Consider the following 18859-nt stretch of genomic DNA (forward strand, 5'->3'; position numbering starts at 1 on the left):
TAATGGGACGCATCGGTGGAATGTTCCCTCGTGAATTGGGAGATCATATTGTCTACGTATGCAGGTCCCTTGCATCTATTCAAACAGGTTTTTATTAGGTACTGCTGTCTAGAGCTGACAGGATCGACGAGTAAGATTTATCTGCAGCACCCATGATGACTTATCTACATACCGTAACTACTAGTACCAGGAACTGTACAGGTCAGATCACTTAGGGCGTCAATGCGGCCAGCTCTCTTGCATCTTGACAACACACAACCTGTCTTCTCGAGATATATACCCGGTTCTTCCTCACCTGTTATCTGCTTGTCTAGCGCAATTGGACGTGTTTTCTCATCTGAGCCAATCGATTCTAATTTTCCCGTCAATTTCTCGAGTGGCTCACGCTCGACTGCCAACCAATTCCTATCCAAAAGATGCTCCATGATCGAGCATCATCCGCTACAAGCATCAACGGCAAGCCGCATATTTATTTGAAAGCCGATGGAAAGCGGCAAAAGTCGGCAAACAGCTTTTGGGGTCGTCGCAGTCATGTTTCTGCATTTTCTGGCCTCCTAAGTTTGCTTTTCGCCATTGGCACGTTTCTTTTCGTGCAGTTTCTGCGTATCTGCCTCGAGCATTTCGACGGCTCTCTACGGCAGGCCTTGCTTGAGCTACTGGTATACTCATCACCGATAGCCCTTTTTCGACGCTATCTTCCTGAAATATCCCATGGCCATGTGATGGCGTATGCGAGCTGGATACTTTCTCAGGGGCTGTTGTACTCCCTTCTTCCAGGGAAGACCGTCTATGGGCCACCAACACCGGGCGGGAATTCGTTGCCCTACCGAATGAACGGCCTATGGTCGTGGTGTATCACAGTTGGTACAGTCTTTCTGGCCGCTTGTGTAGGAGGTGTTGAGGTAGTTGCAAGCTTAGCCCAAAATTGGGCAGGAGTGTTAGCGGCAGCGAACATTTATGGACTAGTATTGCCAGCTCTGGCTGTGGCGAAGGGTCATATATGGCCGAGCTTTAAGACCGATCGACGACTTAGTGGTTCGTACATACTCTTCCCGTAGGGACGTGTTGGCTTTATAGCCTTTTATATGATGTTTGAAGAATGACGCTTACCGGGAAATTGTGACTAACGAATCCAGGCTCGATCTTTCACGATTTTCTGGTTGGGGTTGAACTGAATCCCCGACTGGGTCGGCACTGGGATCTGAAGATGTTTCAAGTTGGCCGTCTAGGAATGAACTCCTGGGTAGTGATGTAGGAATGCCCCCTTTGCGATGCATAGTGTAGAAAATGTGGGCTTACTCAAACAGCGACCTATCTTTCATGGCCCAACAATACCTCCGTTATGGCACAATCTCTAACTCAATATTAATTGTGATCATTCTCCATGCCGTATACGTCGTCGACTTTTTCATCAACGAGGACTGGCAAGTCCCTCTTATACCCTGCACTGATTGTACCAAAGTTCTAACATACATGTCCAGGTACCTTACAACCATAGATATTGCCCATGACCACTTCGGCTTCACCCTCGCCTGGGGCTCTGCCGTTTGGTTACCCATGGTCTATACCGCACAGGCCCAATACTTGGCCTTACATCCGGTTGGCCTCTCTTCATTCACATTCAGCGCGATCCTTGCAACAGGTATGCTGAGCTATGTGCTATTTCGTCTCGCCAACCACCAGAAACATCATTTCCGACAAACGAGGGGCAATTGTCAGATTGCCGGCAGCACGCCTCGCGTTATCAGGGCTCAGTATACTACAGCAAAGGGGAAAGTCCACGAGACACTTTTGCTGTATTCTGGTATGCATAGTTCCTCTCCCTGACCTTCTTTACTTGACTTTCTTCATGCTACGTATAGACGCTGCTCAGTGTATCAAGGCATGACTAACCGGGATGTAGGCTGCTGGGGGATTGTGCGCCATCCCAATTATGTTGGTGACATTGTTTTCTCTTTCTGCACCTGCGTGTGCTGTGGGTGGTCCCACGTTCTACCGTATATATATTTCATTTATATGACTCTACTGCTGGTCCATCGGTGCCATCGTGATGAGAAGCGGTGCTCAGCTAAGTATGGGTCCCGATGGGAGGAGTATCAACGGATGGTGCGGTGGAGGATGATACCCGGATTATTCTGACCCCTGTTCATTATGAGGCGAACTTGGAGCAGGATTTGAATTAACATAGGCTGAGTCGAGGCAGATTATATACTATAACTTTTATATAGTGCACTATGTCTCATATCTGATACGATTTTTCTTGTTCAGCCAGAACATAGACAAGGCAAGATTATGAATGGTATAGACAATTGGCTTCGGTTGAAGTACCACTTCACGGGGATTGTTTAGTTGGGTTGTCAAGGGTTAGGGAACTAAATTTACAAATCTTGATTATTCGGGCAATGATCTGGCATCGATCCAGTACCTCACATAGGAATGGATTTCTTCCCCCTCATTATGTCGACCGCGCGCCACATGGCATGGCCTTATTGGGCAGTACTTAAGGAAGTGGACATTGAGGAGCCGAACATCTCCGTAAAAGTCTCCGGGTCCAACAATCGTCCCTCCAGCTCTGCATGAATGATGCGCAGGACCCCCCCATCGCAAGCAGTTGCGAGCAACTGGCCTCCTTGCCGCAGCAGACCAGGCGGCGCGGAGGACGGACTGCTATCTTCTACCACCAATGTGCGCCAGATGATTATCCGTCCTTTTGCCGTGTCCATGAATGCCCCTGGATACGGATGTGTCACAGCTCGCACAAGGTTGTGAATTTGTCGTGCCCCCATCGTCCCCCAATCGATCCACCCGTCCTGCGGCTTGCGTCCGCCAAAGTACGACCCGCAGCTGAGGTCCATCTCTCGCGCGACCACCGTCCCACTCACGATCTCAGGTAAGGTTTGGCAGAGAACCAACTCTGCAGCGACTAGTACTTTGGCAAAGACATCCGAGGCCGTATCATTGGGCAGGATAGGCACGGCCATCTGCCCCACAATGGCGCCTGCATCAGGCTTTCTCACCATTTCGTGGAGGGTGGCGCCCGTCTGGGACTCACCGTGCACGAGAGCCCAGTTGACGGGGGCGCGGCCACGATAGCGAGGCAGCAGAGAGCCATGCATATTGTAGCATCCTCGGCGAGCCGTCTCCAGGACCGGCACGCTAAGGATCTTGCGGTAGTAGAAGGAGAAAATAAAATCGGGGTTCAACGATCGGAGCCGCGTAATCATGTCTTCTGTATTCGGATCGTCGGGGGTAATCACAGGAATTCCATGGAAGCTCGCGAGGTTCGATACACTATCAAACCAGATATTCTCGTTTTCATCGTCCGGATGGGTAACCACCAGCTTCACCTCGATCTCTTGTGCAAGGAGAACGGAGAGACACCGCACACCTACGTTGTGGTACCCGAAAACGACTGCGGAGGCCATTTCCAGCTTGTTCTGGATTTTAGGCTGTTGGGGTTAAATGTCGAAGAGTATAGGGTTGGTTGTTGTGGGAATGATGCTGCAAGCAGCTGGGATGGTTATACTGAAAGATCCTTCCTAAATGCCACCGCCCTTCTCAGCTAGCTTAGACTAACTAACTTAATCGATTTAGTTAATCTTATTTGATTAACGAAAGCAGTCGAAATGGGCGCTAAGATTCTGGCCAGCTGTGCGGGGCTTCAGCTCGCGTGTCTATATGTACTTCGCGAGGTCCCTGCGTCGGTCACTCATTCCTTTGCAGTTAACTGTAACAGAGCACGTTTGGTCAAAAATTGATTGAAAAATGTGTGATCAAAATTTACCAGAAAATAAGAATCTCAAGGTTCTGGTTGCTGGAGTAAGCTTTGCGGGAAATTTATTGCAATCATCTACTATACTGATACTAGTAGGCAGCCGGGTTCTTAGGGTCCCATCTTGTAGACCTTCTGCTAGAGAAAGGCCATGAGGTAATTGGCCTGGATAACTTTCAAACGGGCTTTCCCAACAACCTGAGACATCTGGTTTCCAATGTCAAGTTCACCCTCGTCCGGTATGCTGCTACCTGGGCTGCAACGCGTATGTATTATGCTGACTCGCTTTGAACAGTCACGATGTGCGAGCCCCATTACCAGAATTGCCTATCGTGGATCAGATATATCACCTTGCCTGTCCAGCGAGCCCGATCCAGTACCAGAAAGACCATATTGGCACACTTGATACCTGCTACCGTGGGACGAAAAGCCTGCTGGAATTCGCAACAGAACGCAAGATCCGGATTCTATTCACAAGCACATCTGGTTCGTAGCGTGGAACCCATCATATACTCCTGGGGGGGGTAAAGAACACCTGCTGATTGAGACGGCTGGCCGTGCAGAAGTCTACGGAGATCCCAAGATCTGTCCTCAGCCGGAGACGTACTGGGGGAACGTGAATCCGTTTGGGCCCCGGTCTTGCTATGATGAAGGTAAACGAGTTGGGGAGGCTCTGATGTATGGATATCGGGAGCAGCATGGGACGGACATTCGCATTGCCCGTATTTTCAACACGTACGGACCGCGAATGGCTGCCTCGGACGGAAGGGTCGTTTCTTCGTTCATTGCGAGCGCGCTGTCGGGACAACCGATCCAGGTGACTGGCGATGGATCGGCGACACGCTCGTTCCAATATGTTAGTGACTGCGCGGACGGCCTTTATAGGTTGATGAATAGCCATTACGCAAAGGGACCGGTGAATATAGGCAACGATAACGAGAATACCATACGACAGTTAGCGGAAATGGTTGCAGAGCTAGTAGTAAGCATTACCGGCCAGCAACGCAAGGTCAGTATCGAATTCTTTCCACCACCGGTGGACGATCCTGCTACTCGGCGACCGGACAACTCTCTGGCGCGGGAAGAGATTGGGTGGAAACCGATCATCTCCCTCGAACAGGGCCTAAGACACACCATTCGGTGGCATATTGAAGAGATGGGCCGAGGTGATCACCGTGTAGTGCGGCTGTGATTACTACGCTCATGAGGTTCTGTTTCGAGGAAAAGATATACAAAGAACATGCTTCATTTGTCGCTTCTCTAGATATGCGTCAATCGCCTCATGAAATACCACTCGACCGTTTCCACCACCTTGCGTGCTTGCTCCATGGTCATCGTGTAGAAGATCGGAAGGCGAACAAGTCTCTCGCTTTCGCGGGTTGCAAAGTCCTGTCGGTCCAGGACGTGCCGACCTTGGGTGCCGGGGACCGTCGAGTGTAGAGGGCTATAATGAGCGAGAACAGTTATCCCAGCTTCTTTCATCGCGGCAATGAAATCTTTCCGCTGCTCTCCATCCGCCACTTTTAGAAAGAAGATGTGTGCGTTGTGCTGGCAGTAAGATGGGACCAGAGGCAGAGTGATGGGTGCATCCTTGCATAGCGTAGAGAGTTCCCTGTAGTAGAAACGCCATATCCCCAAACGGCGGGTTTGTATCTGATCCGACGCTTCAAGCTGGCCCCAAAGGTAGGCGGCCTGTATCTCGCTCAGGGTATAGCTCGCCCCGGCCTGCTGCCAGGTATAGTGGGGTACTTCTCCCCGCAGGAACATTTGGCGGTCGGTGCCTTTATCTTTGATGATTTCCGCTCGTTCGACCAGGCTAGGGTCATTAATCAGAATCGCGCCACCTTGCCCGCCTGCGGTCACATTCTTGCTCTCGTGGAAGCTGAAGCATCCGATGTGGCCCATGGTGCCCAGCGCACGACCTTTGTAGGTTGAGAACAAACCCTGCGCCGCGTCTTCCACGACAGAGATCCCGTGCTCGCTGGCTATGTGCATAAGAGCGTCCATGTCGCAAGCGACCCCGGCATAGTGGACCGGGACGATTGCACGGGTCTTGTCAGTGATCGCATCCCGGAGCTTCTGTATGTCCATGTTCATGGTCTCGGGCACAATATCCACAAACACCAACGAGGCCCCGCGAAGTAGGAATGCGTTTGCCGTAGAAACATAGGTGTAGCTGGGGACAATGACTTCATCACCGGGCTGGATGTTCAGAACCAATGCCGCCAGATCGAGAGCAGCAGTCCCAGATGGAGTAAGGAACACTTTGGCGGCTGACAGTGTCTTTTCCAGCCAGTTTTGACATAGGACGGTGTATTCTCCATCGCCACTTAAGGTGCCTTTCCGCACAGCGTGCTCAACATATTGGAGTTCTGAGCCCGCTAATGTAGGAATGCTGAACGGTATCATCATGGTGAATGTTTGGAACGGATTGTATGCCACCTTATGAATGAATGAATCTTCCTGCAAATAGCTCTGCAATGTCTACAAAGTGTACCGAGTGTATGGAGGGGTTCCAACTCAAGATCATGAATGTGCGCTAGTAAGCTTGGCTGCATGGCCTATTACTTTGTAAAGGCCTAACCAACCACTTAGCGATTACATAGACATCGAAAGTTGTATTTTTCCCAGCCAGTTTCCTGTAACGCTGTTCCCTAGAGCTTGCACTGGAAATTTGCCTGAAATCGAGCTTTTCGTTGGACCAACCTTTTCCCATTTATTTAACATTAAATCTGCCCAGAACCACAGGAACCAGTAAAAGGCACAGAGGGGTTCCTTCGAGAACCTGTCGAATTGATTGTTGGTATAAAGAGGAGAAGATTCATAGCGATCTCCTATGATTGGTCATGGGATACTCGTTTCTTGAATTGATCGGGTTAACAGTTGGAGTATTCGTGAGAGGACAGCATGTATATCAACTGGAAACATTAGAGTGGATGATCCATGTGTGCATCTGTCGGTATCTGAACGTCTGTATAACGTATTTCAATCAGTTAGCCACAGTTTGAGAAACGGATGAGTCTATCAGGGATTTAGGGATGACGCTTTGCATGTACATACTACTAGTAGCGAACCCTAGGTGGCCCGAGCTTTCTGCCCTAACTCCCTCATATGTATCATGTCGTTTCGTCTCCCCTGCTCCACGTTGAAAGAATAAATGACAAACTACTAGTATCAATGTTCTTGTATGTACGTACGCATGCTAGACGGCTCTTGTACGTCTTCAAGCTGGTAGGCCATTCGATTGATATTATGCATCTTGCAGATACAACTTAAGATGGCTAACACGGAGTAAACTCGCTTTATTGGGAGGTGAAGTGGCTCGACTTGATGTCCATAGTATATGATCTCCGTGTCAGCGCTGATGTAGACCAATACTTACAGTCAGGATTTCCGCTTGTTTAACGCTAATAAATGTAGACACCGCTACACTGGCAAGCACCTGCTGAATGGCTGTCTGGGCGGTGTCCGAGAGCCTGGGGGAATGGCAAGATAGCGTTGCTCGATCTTCATGCGAGGAGACTAGACAACGCGAGGTTTGACTCTACTGGAGATGGTTTCTTGATGCGTTGTCAGCATATGATGTTAGCCAGTCATCATTCTAGTCCTCTCTTTGACCGCACCAGTGACTGCACGTTGTTGCAGATCTTCAGTTGCTGTACTCGGTTTCTTAATACTGAGTCGAGCTGAAAGACCCGGCACAGGTTTGACAACTATGCAACAACGAGAATGGCTAATGAATACAGCGCTGGCAAGAGGAAAGAACGTGCTCTCGCATTCAGATATGAGCAGGTCCTTTACGTCTGCCATATTGGGCTGAGAGTAATGACATTTGTCAATGGCTGTACGATATTGCTCCTCGTGATCATATTTTGGGGGCATCAAACTCACTCTGATGCACACATAGCCACTTGCATTCTGAAAAGTCTGAAAGAATGCCTCCTCGAATCCTTTTCGCTCAGAGGGAGAATGAAAGATCTCAAAAAATGAGAGCGTTCTATGTCCACGATTTTTCGTCTTCTCCTACGCCTGTCCCCTTTGCGCGTCCTTAGACAGCAATAGCGCTTCCTTTTCTGATCAATAGAAGCCCAGACGTTGTGATACTGTTTGTCCTATTTGCGACTTCTTTTAATAGCATGATGCATCTATGTAAAAGGGAACGGGCTTATTGCAACGGTTTATGACGCAATATATCCCTGGTACGTGTCACCACACATATGGCAGTGAGCACAAGGGTTCCTCCGTCACAGGCCAGGTTCACTACAAAGCATGATAATTTCGCCGCGGCCTTCATTACACTGCCTTAAGGCCACGAAAAAAGTTTCATCTCCCTTGATCCTGAGAGACGGCATGGAATGCAGCCTTTTTGTCTACCGATTCGAGATACTTGTGACGATCATTTATGACGAACCTCTAGATATCATTACACCTATCTCCCTAACCACAGTCCTTGTGTCGACTCCGTTTCTTTGCTGACTTCTTCCTAGCGTTTTGAGACCTGGATCACACAGCCCTGCTGAATCCCGTCTCACTCCTTAGTACGTGTCGGGCCAAACATGTAACCCTACAAAAGACTGGAGCCATTCCGTTGACAGTGTATTCCTAGATCAAACACTTGCTGTCTGACCTTCCGACAAGATTGGTTTTCACATCTGATACACAACATTGACTCTAAGGGGTTCTTTCTCAGCACCATATATGGGAAGCCTACATAGTTAGGTCTTGCTTTTGTAATTCCGCATACACAACAAAAGATAGGGAACGAAGCCCTCGGTACAAAGGTCGTATGATGTCTACACAAAGATCGAACTTCATTGAGAGTACTATGTAGACAGACTAGATAGATATTTTTGTTTCTTTTGCCATTTGATGTGTCTAACGCAGGAAGAATAAATATCCTCCACTCCAACGCTGTTTAACGGGTCATCAAACAGTTGACTGGCCAAGCACGTCTATCTCGACTTTTTCCACAGCCTAGTATCATTCATGATGCCGACGAAAATATATATTGTTGTTTACAGAAGTCCTGAGGGTCGCCCTGATTACTTCAAAAATCGATCTGCAGCCCTCTGGCTTAAATTTTCTTCTATAGCCTACACTCTGTTTGGGCTGGAAGGCTCATATGGCGCCTTTTGGTTCAGCGAAAAGCCCCAGAACGATCCTCGAGAGCATAAAAGGCTTATAGGCCGAATAAAAGTTTCAACTATTGCAGATGGAAAAGCGCCAATAGGCAGGATCCAAGAAGTTGTCAGACGAACAGAAGTCAATAACAAGGTTGAAGATACCGGAGATTACGATTGCCGGAAATGGGTTTCCGATGCGCTCGGAAACCTGGAAAAGATTGGGTGCTTAACTGCGAATGAGCGTGATGTCGCTGTCGATGCTATGATGACACTTGTATCTCAGGCAAAGGATGAGGATAAAGCATACCCGTTTAGTATGTGCTGCCAATCTAACTTGTATCAAGATACTGATTGATCCTTAGATTGATCACTGCGAGAAGCGTTTTATCTATCTAGGGGTTAGATCAGGTGTTTTGGTGTCGCGCGGTAAGATTCTTCTCGGTGTACCCAAGTTGCATTATGAACATCTAGGGTATTTATTGGCATTTGTACATACGAGCGGAACGTAGGGCTCGTGGGCAAAAACGGTCTAGTACCACACGTGACATTTCTCAAGTGTATGGAGTATACATTACACGTATACTCCGTACACAGTACAGTTATGATGTTGTGGTGGAGCCTCGATGTATCATCTTTATCGTATTAGCCTATATGAAGCCAATAGAAGATACTTGGATAGACTTAGCATGTATGATCAACCTCTCCTACTACGGAGTACTACCATAGTATACCCGGAGTAGTACTATTGATGCTTCCACTGTCTATAAGCTGTACCTGTCTGGTAACCTAACAGAACCTTAAGAGCGACCGCGAATCCAAAATATCCCATGGAAAATGGACGTATCTTGTAGTGTCAAAGTCACGGGCTATTCTTAGCTTTTGGGCCCTGTCATAGTGGGTCACGTTGATAATCCCGTCTCTTAACGAGTTAACTATTTATTGATCAGTTTAAAGACGCGTCCAGGTCAACACCATTCCTCAGCCAACCCCTTTCATCGAACATACTTCTATCCTTCTGATTTCTTAGTTCCTTTCGGCCAGCATCAGTCCTGCTACAGCCTATTATGCCTGCCAAGCGTGCTAATTCAGCCTCTGCGGTGCAGCCCCGTCCGTCCAAGACTCCCAAGACCGATAAGAACAACGGCGACGCGTCCTCACAACCACAGCCGCGAAGCAAGCGCTGGCCAAAGGCCTGCGTCTCTGCCAACCTTGACGCCGACTATGCTAGGTTCGTGGCAGAAGACTATGATCATGCCTTTTCGTATGTCTGCTTTGCCCACCCTCTAATGCGACCGATGATGAAGACGACGACTGCGAGACGGTGAGCAGTGCAGATGAGGAGCCTAAAGACTCAGCAGAGGATATCAAGTCGAAACCCAAATGCGATGGCGGCAAAAAATGCCCTTGCCAGAAATCTCCCGCAGATCATCCCGGATATCCGTGGGTGGCCACTCGTGCAGGCCTGCGGAAATTCACAAGCCAGCATATTCATGCGGATATACGCTGCCCGGACGCTTTCAGCATGTATGTATACAATGACTTCGCAGGCTATGGGCTTGTAGAGGTCGCGCAAAACCTGGTCCTTGATTTTGTGGACGCCGAAGGCGACTGGAAAGAACAGTGGGCGGTCTGTGAGGCTGTGGGTCTCTCCATCATGGGCGACATGTTCATGCCTTTAGCACAGTACGTCAAGGATCCCCCTTTCTACGGAAGGTCTCTACTGACAGGTGCAGCATCTGCGATGGAGATCTCGCGAACGATACATACTGTCTGCTTTTGGCTATGTTCCTCACTATGCTTGCTAAGCTAGAGTCCCAGGAACTGCTTGGCCCTGACTCGGAAATCAAAAACCTGGGCTTGGTTATGGCGTTGTACATATGTACAGCTTCCGACATGCGCGACTACGGTATTTTCAAAGAGAATGACGATAAGACGAACAAGGTTGCAGCGTTCTATAACTCAGATCAAAAGATTCTAGCCTATGCTAAGAAATACAACATTGAGCTGCGCGGCCCGTCTAACATCGACAGTTGTGTTGAAGACATGGATGAAGTCGAATTACCACCTGCCAAAAAAGACCCTTGGGGATGGGCTGCCGTCCTTAAGCAGTATGAAAAACTCCACGGACAGCAGAGAAAGAAGCCTAAGATTGGAGGAATTCAATATGACATCACGGGGATGAGCAGTGCAGAACGCCGGGGGAGCAGCTTTGACGGCCAAGACCCTCTAAAAAAGGCAGAGCTCGACGCCATCAAGCAGGGTATGATTCTGCAACTAGCCTAGGATCATTGATGGCAACTGGCCAGGCAAATGACCAGACTACTCGATGTGTACATTTCACGCTATCTATTACATAGGCTTGTTTTATTTCGGGCGATATCCAGGAGGACCGGCCTTCAGGTCAATGAACACGTTTTTTCACGTCATTCTAATCTTTTACGGCTCTGCAACACGGCGATGTCGTGGTGGAACCTTGAGACTCGCCTTGCGAGGATTTGGGGCTTGAAACACCTCCTCCAGTTCTTCTAGGGTGCGCCCCTTGGTCTCAACAAAAAACAAGTAGATGAAAGCAAACTCGAAGCAGTCCCAGAAAACAAAGAAGACATAGAACCAGTACCCGATCTAGGATGAATTATCTTTAGCGCAAGGGGAACCTGGGTATACAGCTCGGAGTGTTATGTATGAACTTACGTCTGCCAGAGCGATCGGCGCTGCAAAGGTGTTGACAAAGCCTGCGGCACCTGCGGTGAGTTTGAATGTCCCCATACCCTTCGCCCGCATATCGTTTGACATGACTTCACCGGGATAGATAGGTTGCATGGAAGTAAAAGCGAACGCAAATACAACGCCGAAGATGTAAATAAAAGCGATCGAAGCTGACGATGCAGTCGTGCTGCCACTGTGAACGAAGACAGCGGCGGTTTCTGCTGTGACTGCCAAACAGATGACCATACCAGCTGTGGAACCAAGAAACATTTTCCGGCGGCCAACAATGTCATGGAAGCGCGTGCCAATCGTGGCTGCGACCCAACCAGTCAACGCATAGATAATGTTAAGCAGTAGCTGGGTGTCGGTATTGGTGACTCCAACATTTTTCAGCAGCGTTGGAAGGTAGTACGAGATCACGCTTTGCATGGAAAGTCAGTCGTCTTTCTCCCCTACCAAGAAGCACATACGAGCCGACTGACTTATTCCCAGAGAATTGTCCAAACCAGCTAAAGACCAGATTGAGCATGAGACGATATCGGCGAGAACGGGACTTGACAAGCACTGAAAGATCGAAGAAATCCCGCCAACGAGTGATCCCTTCTTGGTGTAAATTCTTCCTCATCTCATTCATCTCGAGCGCCACAATTGGATGTGAAGCGTCGCCGTTAGCATGATACTTTACGATGAAGGCCTGGGCCTCCTCATGGCGATCCTTTGCAATGAGCCTGTACATTTTTAACAGTCGTCCTTTTTTTCAGAGGGGGCTAACCAACCAGCGGGGTGATTCTGGGACAAACCAGACACCCAAGCAGACAATTCCAGGGCATACCATCTGGAGCCAGAGTGGAAGGCGCCAGTCAAGGTGGCCGCGGTGTGCCAAGTGTAGATGGGCGCCATACACGGATGAAGTCGCCAGTATTGAGCCCTAGTAAGACAATCAGATGGTCCTCTTCTTTTCAGAACGGGGGCTGGATTGGTAACGTACAACGTAGTAAAGTGTGTTGTACATTCCAGCTACGCTCGCACGATACTGAGGAGGGGCAATCTCGACGAGCAACAAGGGAGAGGCTGTATGAGCGCAAGTCGCAAAGAAGGACAACAGGAATCTCCCCCCGATAAAGACGCTTAGCTTCTCCGCTGTACTGGTGACAACCGTGGCGATACAGACCCCGAGACAGCCGACAAAGATATGCGTTCGTCGCCCCCGCCAATCTGCCATTTAGATGAAGAGTGCACCTGCCATCTGGCCAATCTAATAGAGGACAGTCAGCTTTTCCAACTGTCTTCTACAGACAGTTACTCTCACCTGGAATATGGAGAAAACAATCCCAGTGCTCACGGAGCCCTTATTTGGAAGATTATAATACTCGGTATAGTTCGGAAGAGCATTGATAGAGCCCATGAGACTCGTGTCGTATCCTGAACCCAGCATTAGCTACCTGTCATGGATAATCATGAGAATCGAGATACTCACCATTCATAGTAGAGCACAGGAAAACCAAAGCAGACATATAATATAATTTTCTATACCCCGAGCCCCATGGATCGGGACGGTTTCCTTGAAGAACTTCTGCCAGGGTACGGGGATCTCCTTGATCTTTGCTATTGGACAGGCCAGCTGATTCAGGGTGCTCAGGCTCAGGTGGTTCCATGCTATGGTCTTTACTTCTCTTTTTCTCAGCCATGCTGTCAGATCGCAGGATTTCGATGCAAGTCAAACTGGAATGCAGATAATAATACGTCCCAAGCGGTGTTCCTGGGCATGTTTTATAGTGCCCCGACACCTAGGATACATCCCCACGGGGAAGCCTTTGCCAAGGACAGAATGCCTATCCCCACATTCTCCCATCTTCGCATTACTTTGCTGCCAATAGCATGAGACTAGGTGGCTGTGAACCCAGTTGGTTGGAGTTTAGTCCGGATGACAAGATTAATTACCTCCCGGTACCACCGATTACTAGTGCTATCAATGTTGAGATATGCCTTGTCAGAAGCGTGGGGGCACAGGGTTTCTTCTCAGGTGTTGCGAACAATAACGAAAGGCGTTGCAGCACCAGCTTCCCTTGACCACTGACGCCGTGTCAGATCAAACCCGTCGGTTGTCTTGTTAGGTCATTCAAACCTTTGCTATGATAGAGCTCGCGGAAGGTAAATCATTGAATTCTTGCTCTGACTGGAAAGTATGTGGGCAAAAGTAACCGACGTGACTTAGTTGCCAAACACAACTCCGCCGATAGTTGCTGGGTTGTCCTCTACGGCAAAGTATACGACGTGAGTAGAACCTGACACCTTTCTCATCAGGGCGCATTCCAATTAACAATTTTAGGTCACTAACTTTCTCGGAAATCATCCCGGGGGGTCTGCGGCCATCCTAGCCCTAGCTGGGAAAGATGCAACCCAGCAGTATGATACCATACACCCCCCAGGCCTATTAGAAGAGTACCTTGCTCCTGAGGCATGCTTGGGTGTACTATCGGCATCAACGTCAGAGGCGGCAGAGCCAACAAACATCTCTCAACACCCAGCATCCAAAGAGACTTCTGAAGCGCCACTATCATCACTGTTAAACCTCGCCGAGATTGAACAAGTTGCCAAACGAAAACTCAGCCCAAAAGGGTGGGCATATTACTCCTCTGCAACAGACGACGGCATCACAAAAGCGCACAACAATCTCATCTACCGTTCGATCTTACTAAGACCAAGGGTTTTCATAGACTGCCGCGAATGCGATCTTTCCATCCGGTTCCTCGGCCTCAAGCTCGGACTACCGGTCTACATATCTCCAGCAGCAATGGCTCGTCTCGCCCACCCACAAGGCGAAGCCGGCATTGCAGCAGCGTGCCAAAAGTTCGGAGCGATGCAACTTATCTCCCACAACGCCTCGATGACCACACAGGAAATTGTCGCAAACGCCCATCCAGACCAAGTCTTCGGCTGGCAACTATATTGCTTAAAAGACGTGAAGCGTAGCGAGAAGCGGATTGCCGAAATCAACTCAATCAAGGCCATCAAATTCATCTGTCTCACGCTTGACGCTCCGTTCCCCGGTAAACGCGAGATCGAGGAGCGACAAAAGATGGAAGAGCTGCGCATCGCTGGCACGGCTTCGTCGCCCCAGGTCTGGGGAACCGATGCCTCGCTCACGTGGGAGAGAACGCTCGATTGGCTCCGGATGCATACATCCCTGCCGATTATTCTGAAGGGTATTCAGACTTATGAGGACGCTATCCTCGCCGCTAAACATGCTCCCCAGGTCCGGGGTATTGTACTTTCGAACCACGGTGGCCGCGCATTGGACACCGTGTCGACTCCGGTGCATGTCCTACTGGAGATTAGGCGCTTCTGTCCAGAGGTCTTGGATCGATTGGATGTCATCGTTGACGGTGGCATCCGAAGAGGGACGGATGTCGTCAAGGCTCTGGCACTTGGTGCCAAGGCTGTGGGGATTGGACGAGCAGCTTTGTATGGTCTTGCAGCGGGTGGGCAAGAGGGTGTCAAAAGGACACTGCAGAGTAGGTTTATCACAATCGCTGAACATATAGCGAGCTTATCATGATTCATAACTGATTTGTCCAGTCCTTGCCGACGAGACAGCAACTGCTATGAGACTTCTCGGTGTTCAACGTGTTGACCAGCTGTCATTGCAACATGTGGGTTGCCACATCCTGACCATTATATAATTACTAAACTCAGTCCAGGTAAATACCCAGCTCGTGGACTCACAGACCGTCGACTCCGGAAGCTCGATGTGGAATCCAAAGTCAGTTGAGAGTGCATTTCCAGCCCGCGCCAAGATCTGAGCTTTAATGCTTTCGACATACATGATAGAACCCGTGAGATAGTTCCAATAAGCTCAAATAACCACGTAAATGCAAATCTACCATAGTCAACTACCATAAATCGAGTTTCCCTAGAATATGAGGTGATCAAAACCAAAGTAAGCAACAGGAAATGTAACCTTTCTTCCAGAATCATCCTCTAGAAACCAGTTCACATAATAGCGATTCTACATCCCCGGTCAATTAGAGTCAACCCAACCACTGCAATCCTCTGCAACCCTCATGGCAGCTCCACTACTCCACACAATGACCCCCATAGAATAGATTACGCACTAACCGTACGGCCTTGGTATCCTGATACGTGGATATAAGTCTCCGTGTCTGATACGGTATGGCTCATGCATGAGGATGATCCACTAAACCAATCTCGCACGCGGTTTTGAAATGCCGTGTGCCATGTAGACGTGGGATTTGGAGTTGGCTGCGTAGTACTTTGTCATAGTGAGATATGTCTTATTGGCTGTAAGAGGCCAAGATCATTATCATTTGGCAACTATGGCTGATTGGATTTTGCGGGGTCAATCTGGCGGGGGAGGGGCAGTGGGGTTCACTATGGATATACAACATATTGATGTTTATGATGCTATTTTTTTTCTCCCTTATGTTTTCTGTTGAACCTTTGTATAAACAAGTTCACTAGATCTAGCACTTCAGCTACTGCAGGCTTTTGGTGGATGAGTACAACAACAGCAATGTCCAGCTTCAAGTCGCTCGAGCTCTCCCAGGGCTGGCAATTCCGGGATGCCAGCGATAGCAGTCCAGAAGCATGGCGTAGCGTTTCCAACGTACCAACCGTTGTACACCTCGACCTCATCAGCCACGGTGTCATACCCGACCCGTTTGTCGGGATGAACGAGCTTCAGGTGCAGTGGGTGGGTGAGCGGGACTGGGTATATCAGGTCAAGTTTGTGACACCAAAACTTGAGGCCGGCCAACGATGTGATCTCCTCTTCGAAGGCCTCGATACTATCGCGACTGTCAAGTTGAACGGTGAAACCATCCTTGAGAGCGATAATATGTTTGTTCCCCATCGGGTTGATATTACGAACCATTTGGTACCGGAATCCTGCAGCATCATGACGCTTGATATCTTGTTTGAGTCTGCTCTGCTGTGTGGGCGGGAGCGTGTTAAGCAGCATCCCGAACACCAGTTCATTACACATCAAACCGAAGCTGGGCGGAGTTCGGTCCGAAAGGCTGGGTATCACTGGGGCTGGGATTGGGGTCCTATTTTGATGACAGCTGGGCCGTGGAGACCAGTTCGGTTAGAGACCTACACGGCTAGGGTGGAGGACCTTTGGGTTGAGAGCGAAGTAAGCCAAGATCTGAAGTTATGTCGAGGTCGTCTTAAGGCCCAAGTTTCTGGGAGGCCAGGAAGTAGCATTCGCTTCAAGATTCTGCTCCGGGGTAATGTGCTTTTGGAGTCTGAAGTAGGTGCTACGGAGAATGGGTTTGCAGAGACAGAATTCGTGATCCAAGACCCAGCATTATGGTATCCGCGCGGATATGGCCGGCAGGATCTGTACGAAATCTCTGTTAAACTCATTGACAATCATGAGGTACAACATGAGGTCTCCAAGTTAACCGGGTTCAGGAGTGTAGAGCTTGTGCAAGAGAAAGACAGACACGGCCAATCCTTCTTTTTCAGGATTAATGGTATTGACACTTTTGCCGGCGGCTCATGCTGGATACCGGGTGACAGCTTCTTGCCTCGATTGACTCCCGAAAAGTACAGGAAATGGCTTGAATTGTTGCCAGAGGGAAATCAGAATATGATCCGGTAAGTCCTTTGCATCATCACCTTGAAGCCTTAGCTGCCATTGACGGGTGATCAGCATCTGGGGCGGCGGGATCTTTGAACCCTCCACCTTCTACGCCACTTGTGACGAGCTCGGGATCTTAGTCTGGCAAGACTTCATGTTTGCATGCGCTTCATATCCCACCTATCCATCCTTTTTGTCGTCTATCGAGGAAGAAGCACGTGTAAACGTCAGGCGTCTTCGCCATCACCCCTCCATCGTGATCTACGCAGGAAGTAATGAAGACTACCAGATTCAAGAAAAATACCATCTCGACTATAACTTTGAGACTGATAAGGATCCGCAGTCCTGGCTCAAGTCAACATTTCCTGCCAGGTACACTTATGAGTACCTATTGCCGAAGGTTGTAGAGGAAGAATCAGCCGCGACACCGTACCACCCAACAAGTCCCTGGGGAGGAGGAAAGCATTCAGCAGATCCAACAATAGGAGATATCCATCAGTGGAACAGTCTGTCACAACTCCCCTATAATGAAAGCTTTCACTAATGTCAACACAGTCTGGCACGGAACAATGTTGTCTTATCAAACCTTTCCAGAAGTTGGCGGGCGATTTGTCAGTGAATTCGGAATGGAGGCGTTCCCGCATCGAGCGACAATCGACCAATTTATTGTGGATGAAGATGAGATGTACCATCAGTCTCTCACCATGGACTTCCACAACAAGGCCAGGGACCATGAGCGACGACTCGGCACTTACATCCTGGAGAATTTCCGACTCAAATCTGATTTTCAGGTAGGTAGATGGGAGTTTTCTGCCTCGATGCTGAAAAGAAAAGCTACAAAGTGCTAACTAGATATGTTTCATAAGTCATACGTACATCTCTCTCAGATTGCTCAATCCGACGCTATGAAATTTGCGTATCAAGGCTGGCGCCGACAATGGGGTCACGACCGTCTCTGTGGTGGAGCCCTGGTTTGGCAACTAAACGACTGTTGGCCGACGACCTCATGGGCGGTGGTGGACTATTTTTTGCGAAAGAAGCCTGCATTCTATGTCATATCGCGGACTTTGGATCCAGTTGCAGTTGGGGTTTCCAGGGCTCACAAGGAATGGACATCTGGGCATGCCAAGCCTGCAGACTCAACGAGATATGAGCTTTGGGCGGTGACCAGCCATCTGAAGCCAATCCGCGCTATGTTAAGCTTACGCTTCATATCAATCCGAACGGGTGCAGATGTGCAGCCAGAAGTTTCGTACGAGGTTGTTCTCGTTCCAAATGGTACGACAGAAGTAGCAAGCGGGGATTTGAGTTTAAAAGACACGGATGCATTTGTGCTGAGCGCCACCCTGAGTATTGATGATCAGGTAATTAGTCGAGACATGGATTGGCCGCAGCCTTACAAGTACCTCTCATTCCGAGATCGGGGTCTAGAGGTCAAACTTCTTCCTGCAGAGGACGCGCTGTCCGTCACAGTCAAAAAGCCAGTCAAAGGTTTGGTCTTTGAGGAGACAGATGGCGTTTGGCTGCAAGATAACGGAATCGATATATCCCCTGGCTATGAGCACATCATTGCCGTCCGTGGAATTCGTAGTTCCTCCGATATTCCACGTTGGACGTACATCGGGGATGATAGCCTATGATATCCATTATTTG

At 49.1% G+C, this 18859-nt stretch overlaps 8 protein-coding genes across 8 annotated transcripts; 5 read left to right on the forward strand and 3 right to left on the reverse strand.

Annotated features, from left to right (window-relative positions):
* Window positions 1–416: 416 nt before the first annotated feature.
* Window positions 417–1827, forward strand: ABOM_007630 (C-14 sterol reductase; the record flags this gene model as incomplete). The annotated part of the gene is made up of 3 exons (XM_022534759.1): window positions 417–1035; window positions 1137–1251; window positions 1308–1827. The coding sequence occupies 3 exons, from the start codon at window positions 417–419 to the stop codon at window positions 1825–1827; spliced, it is 1254 nt and encodes a 417-aa protein (XP_022387144.1).
* A 659-nt stretch (window positions 1828–2486) lies between these two features.
* Window positions 2487–3425, reverse strand: ABOM_007631 (methionyl-tRNA formyltransferase; the record flags this gene model as incomplete). The annotated part of the gene is made up of 1 exon (XM_022534760.1): window positions 2487–3425. The coding sequence occupies one exon, from the start codon at window positions 3423–3425 to the stop codon at window positions 2487–2489; it is 939 nt and encodes a 312-aa protein (XP_022387143.1).
* A 340-nt stretch (window positions 3426–3765) lies between these two features.
* Window positions 3766–4964, forward strand: ABOM_007632 (UDP-glucuronic acid decarboxylase family protein; the record flags this gene model as incomplete). Its single annotated transcript, XM_022534761.1, has 4 exons — window positions 3766–3819; window positions 3872–4011; window positions 4068–4258; window positions 4336–4964. 4 exons carry the CDS (start codon window positions 3766–3768, stop codon window positions 4962–4964), a joined length of 1014 nt encoding a protein of 337 aa, XP_022387146.1.
* Window positions 4965–5032: 68 nt separating this feature from the next.
* ABOM_007633 (dTDP-4-amino-4,6-dideoxygalactose transaminase) lies at window positions 5033–6184 on the reverse strand (the record flags this gene model as incomplete). Its single annotated transcript, XM_022534762.1, has 1 exon — window positions 5033–6184. The coding sequence occupies one exon, from the start codon at window positions 6182–6184 to the stop codon at window positions 5033–5035; it is 1152 nt and encodes a 383-aa protein (XP_022387145.1).
* A 3775-nt stretch (window positions 6185–9959) lies between these two features.
* On the forward strand, window positions 9960–11178 carry ABOM_007634 (uncharacterized protein; the record flags this gene model as incomplete). Its single annotated transcript, XM_022534763.1, has 3 exons — window positions 9960–10156; window positions 10225–10578; window positions 10629–11178. 3 exons carry the CDS (start codon window positions 9960–9962, stop codon window positions 11176–11178), a joined length of 1101 nt encoding a protein of 366 aa, XP_022387148.1.
* Window positions 11179–11331: 153 nt separating this feature from the next.
* On the reverse strand, window positions 11332–13289 carry ABOM_007635 (sugar transporter; the record flags this gene model as incomplete). The annotated part of the gene is made up of 8 exons (XM_022534764.1): window positions 11332–11517; window positions 11587–12022; window positions 12072–12329; window positions 12378–12529; window positions 12590–12741; window positions 12841–12856; window positions 12911–13023; window positions 13079–13289. 8 exons carry the CDS (start codon window positions 13287–13289, stop codon window positions 11332–11334), a joined length of 1524 nt encoding a protein of 507 aa, XP_022387147.1.
* A 444-nt stretch (window positions 13290–13733) lies between these two features.
* Window positions 13734–15404, forward strand: ABOM_007636 (cytochrome B2; the record flags this gene model as incomplete). Its single annotated transcript, XM_022534765.1, has 5 exons — window positions 13734–13752; window positions 13817–13875; window positions 13931–15116; window positions 15181–15254; window positions 15303–15404. 5 exons carry the CDS (start codon window positions 13734–13736, stop codon window positions 15402–15404), a joined length of 1440 nt encoding a protein of 479 aa, XP_022387150.1.
* A 731-nt stretch (window positions 15405–16135) lies between these two features.
* ABOM_007637 (beta-mannosidase) lies at window positions 16136–18846 on the forward strand (the record flags this gene model as incomplete). The annotated part of the gene is made up of 4 exons (XM_022534766.1): window positions 16136–17172; window positions 17279–17712; window positions 17762–17997; window positions 18094–18846. 4 exons carry the CDS (start codon window positions 16136–16138, stop codon window positions 18844–18846), a joined length of 2460 nt encoding a protein of 819 aa, XP_022387149.1.
* Window positions 18847–18859: the final 13 nt, after the last annotated feature.

The sequence above is a fragment of the Aspergillus bombycis genome, assembly GCF_001792695.1.
Source record: "Aspergillus bombycis strain NRRL26010 chromosome Unknown contig00071, whole genome shotgun sequence".
In the NCBI taxonomy this organism is placed as follows: Eukaryota; Fungi; Ascomycota; class Eurotiomycetes; order Eurotiales; family Aspergillaceae; genus Aspergillus; species Aspergillus bombycis.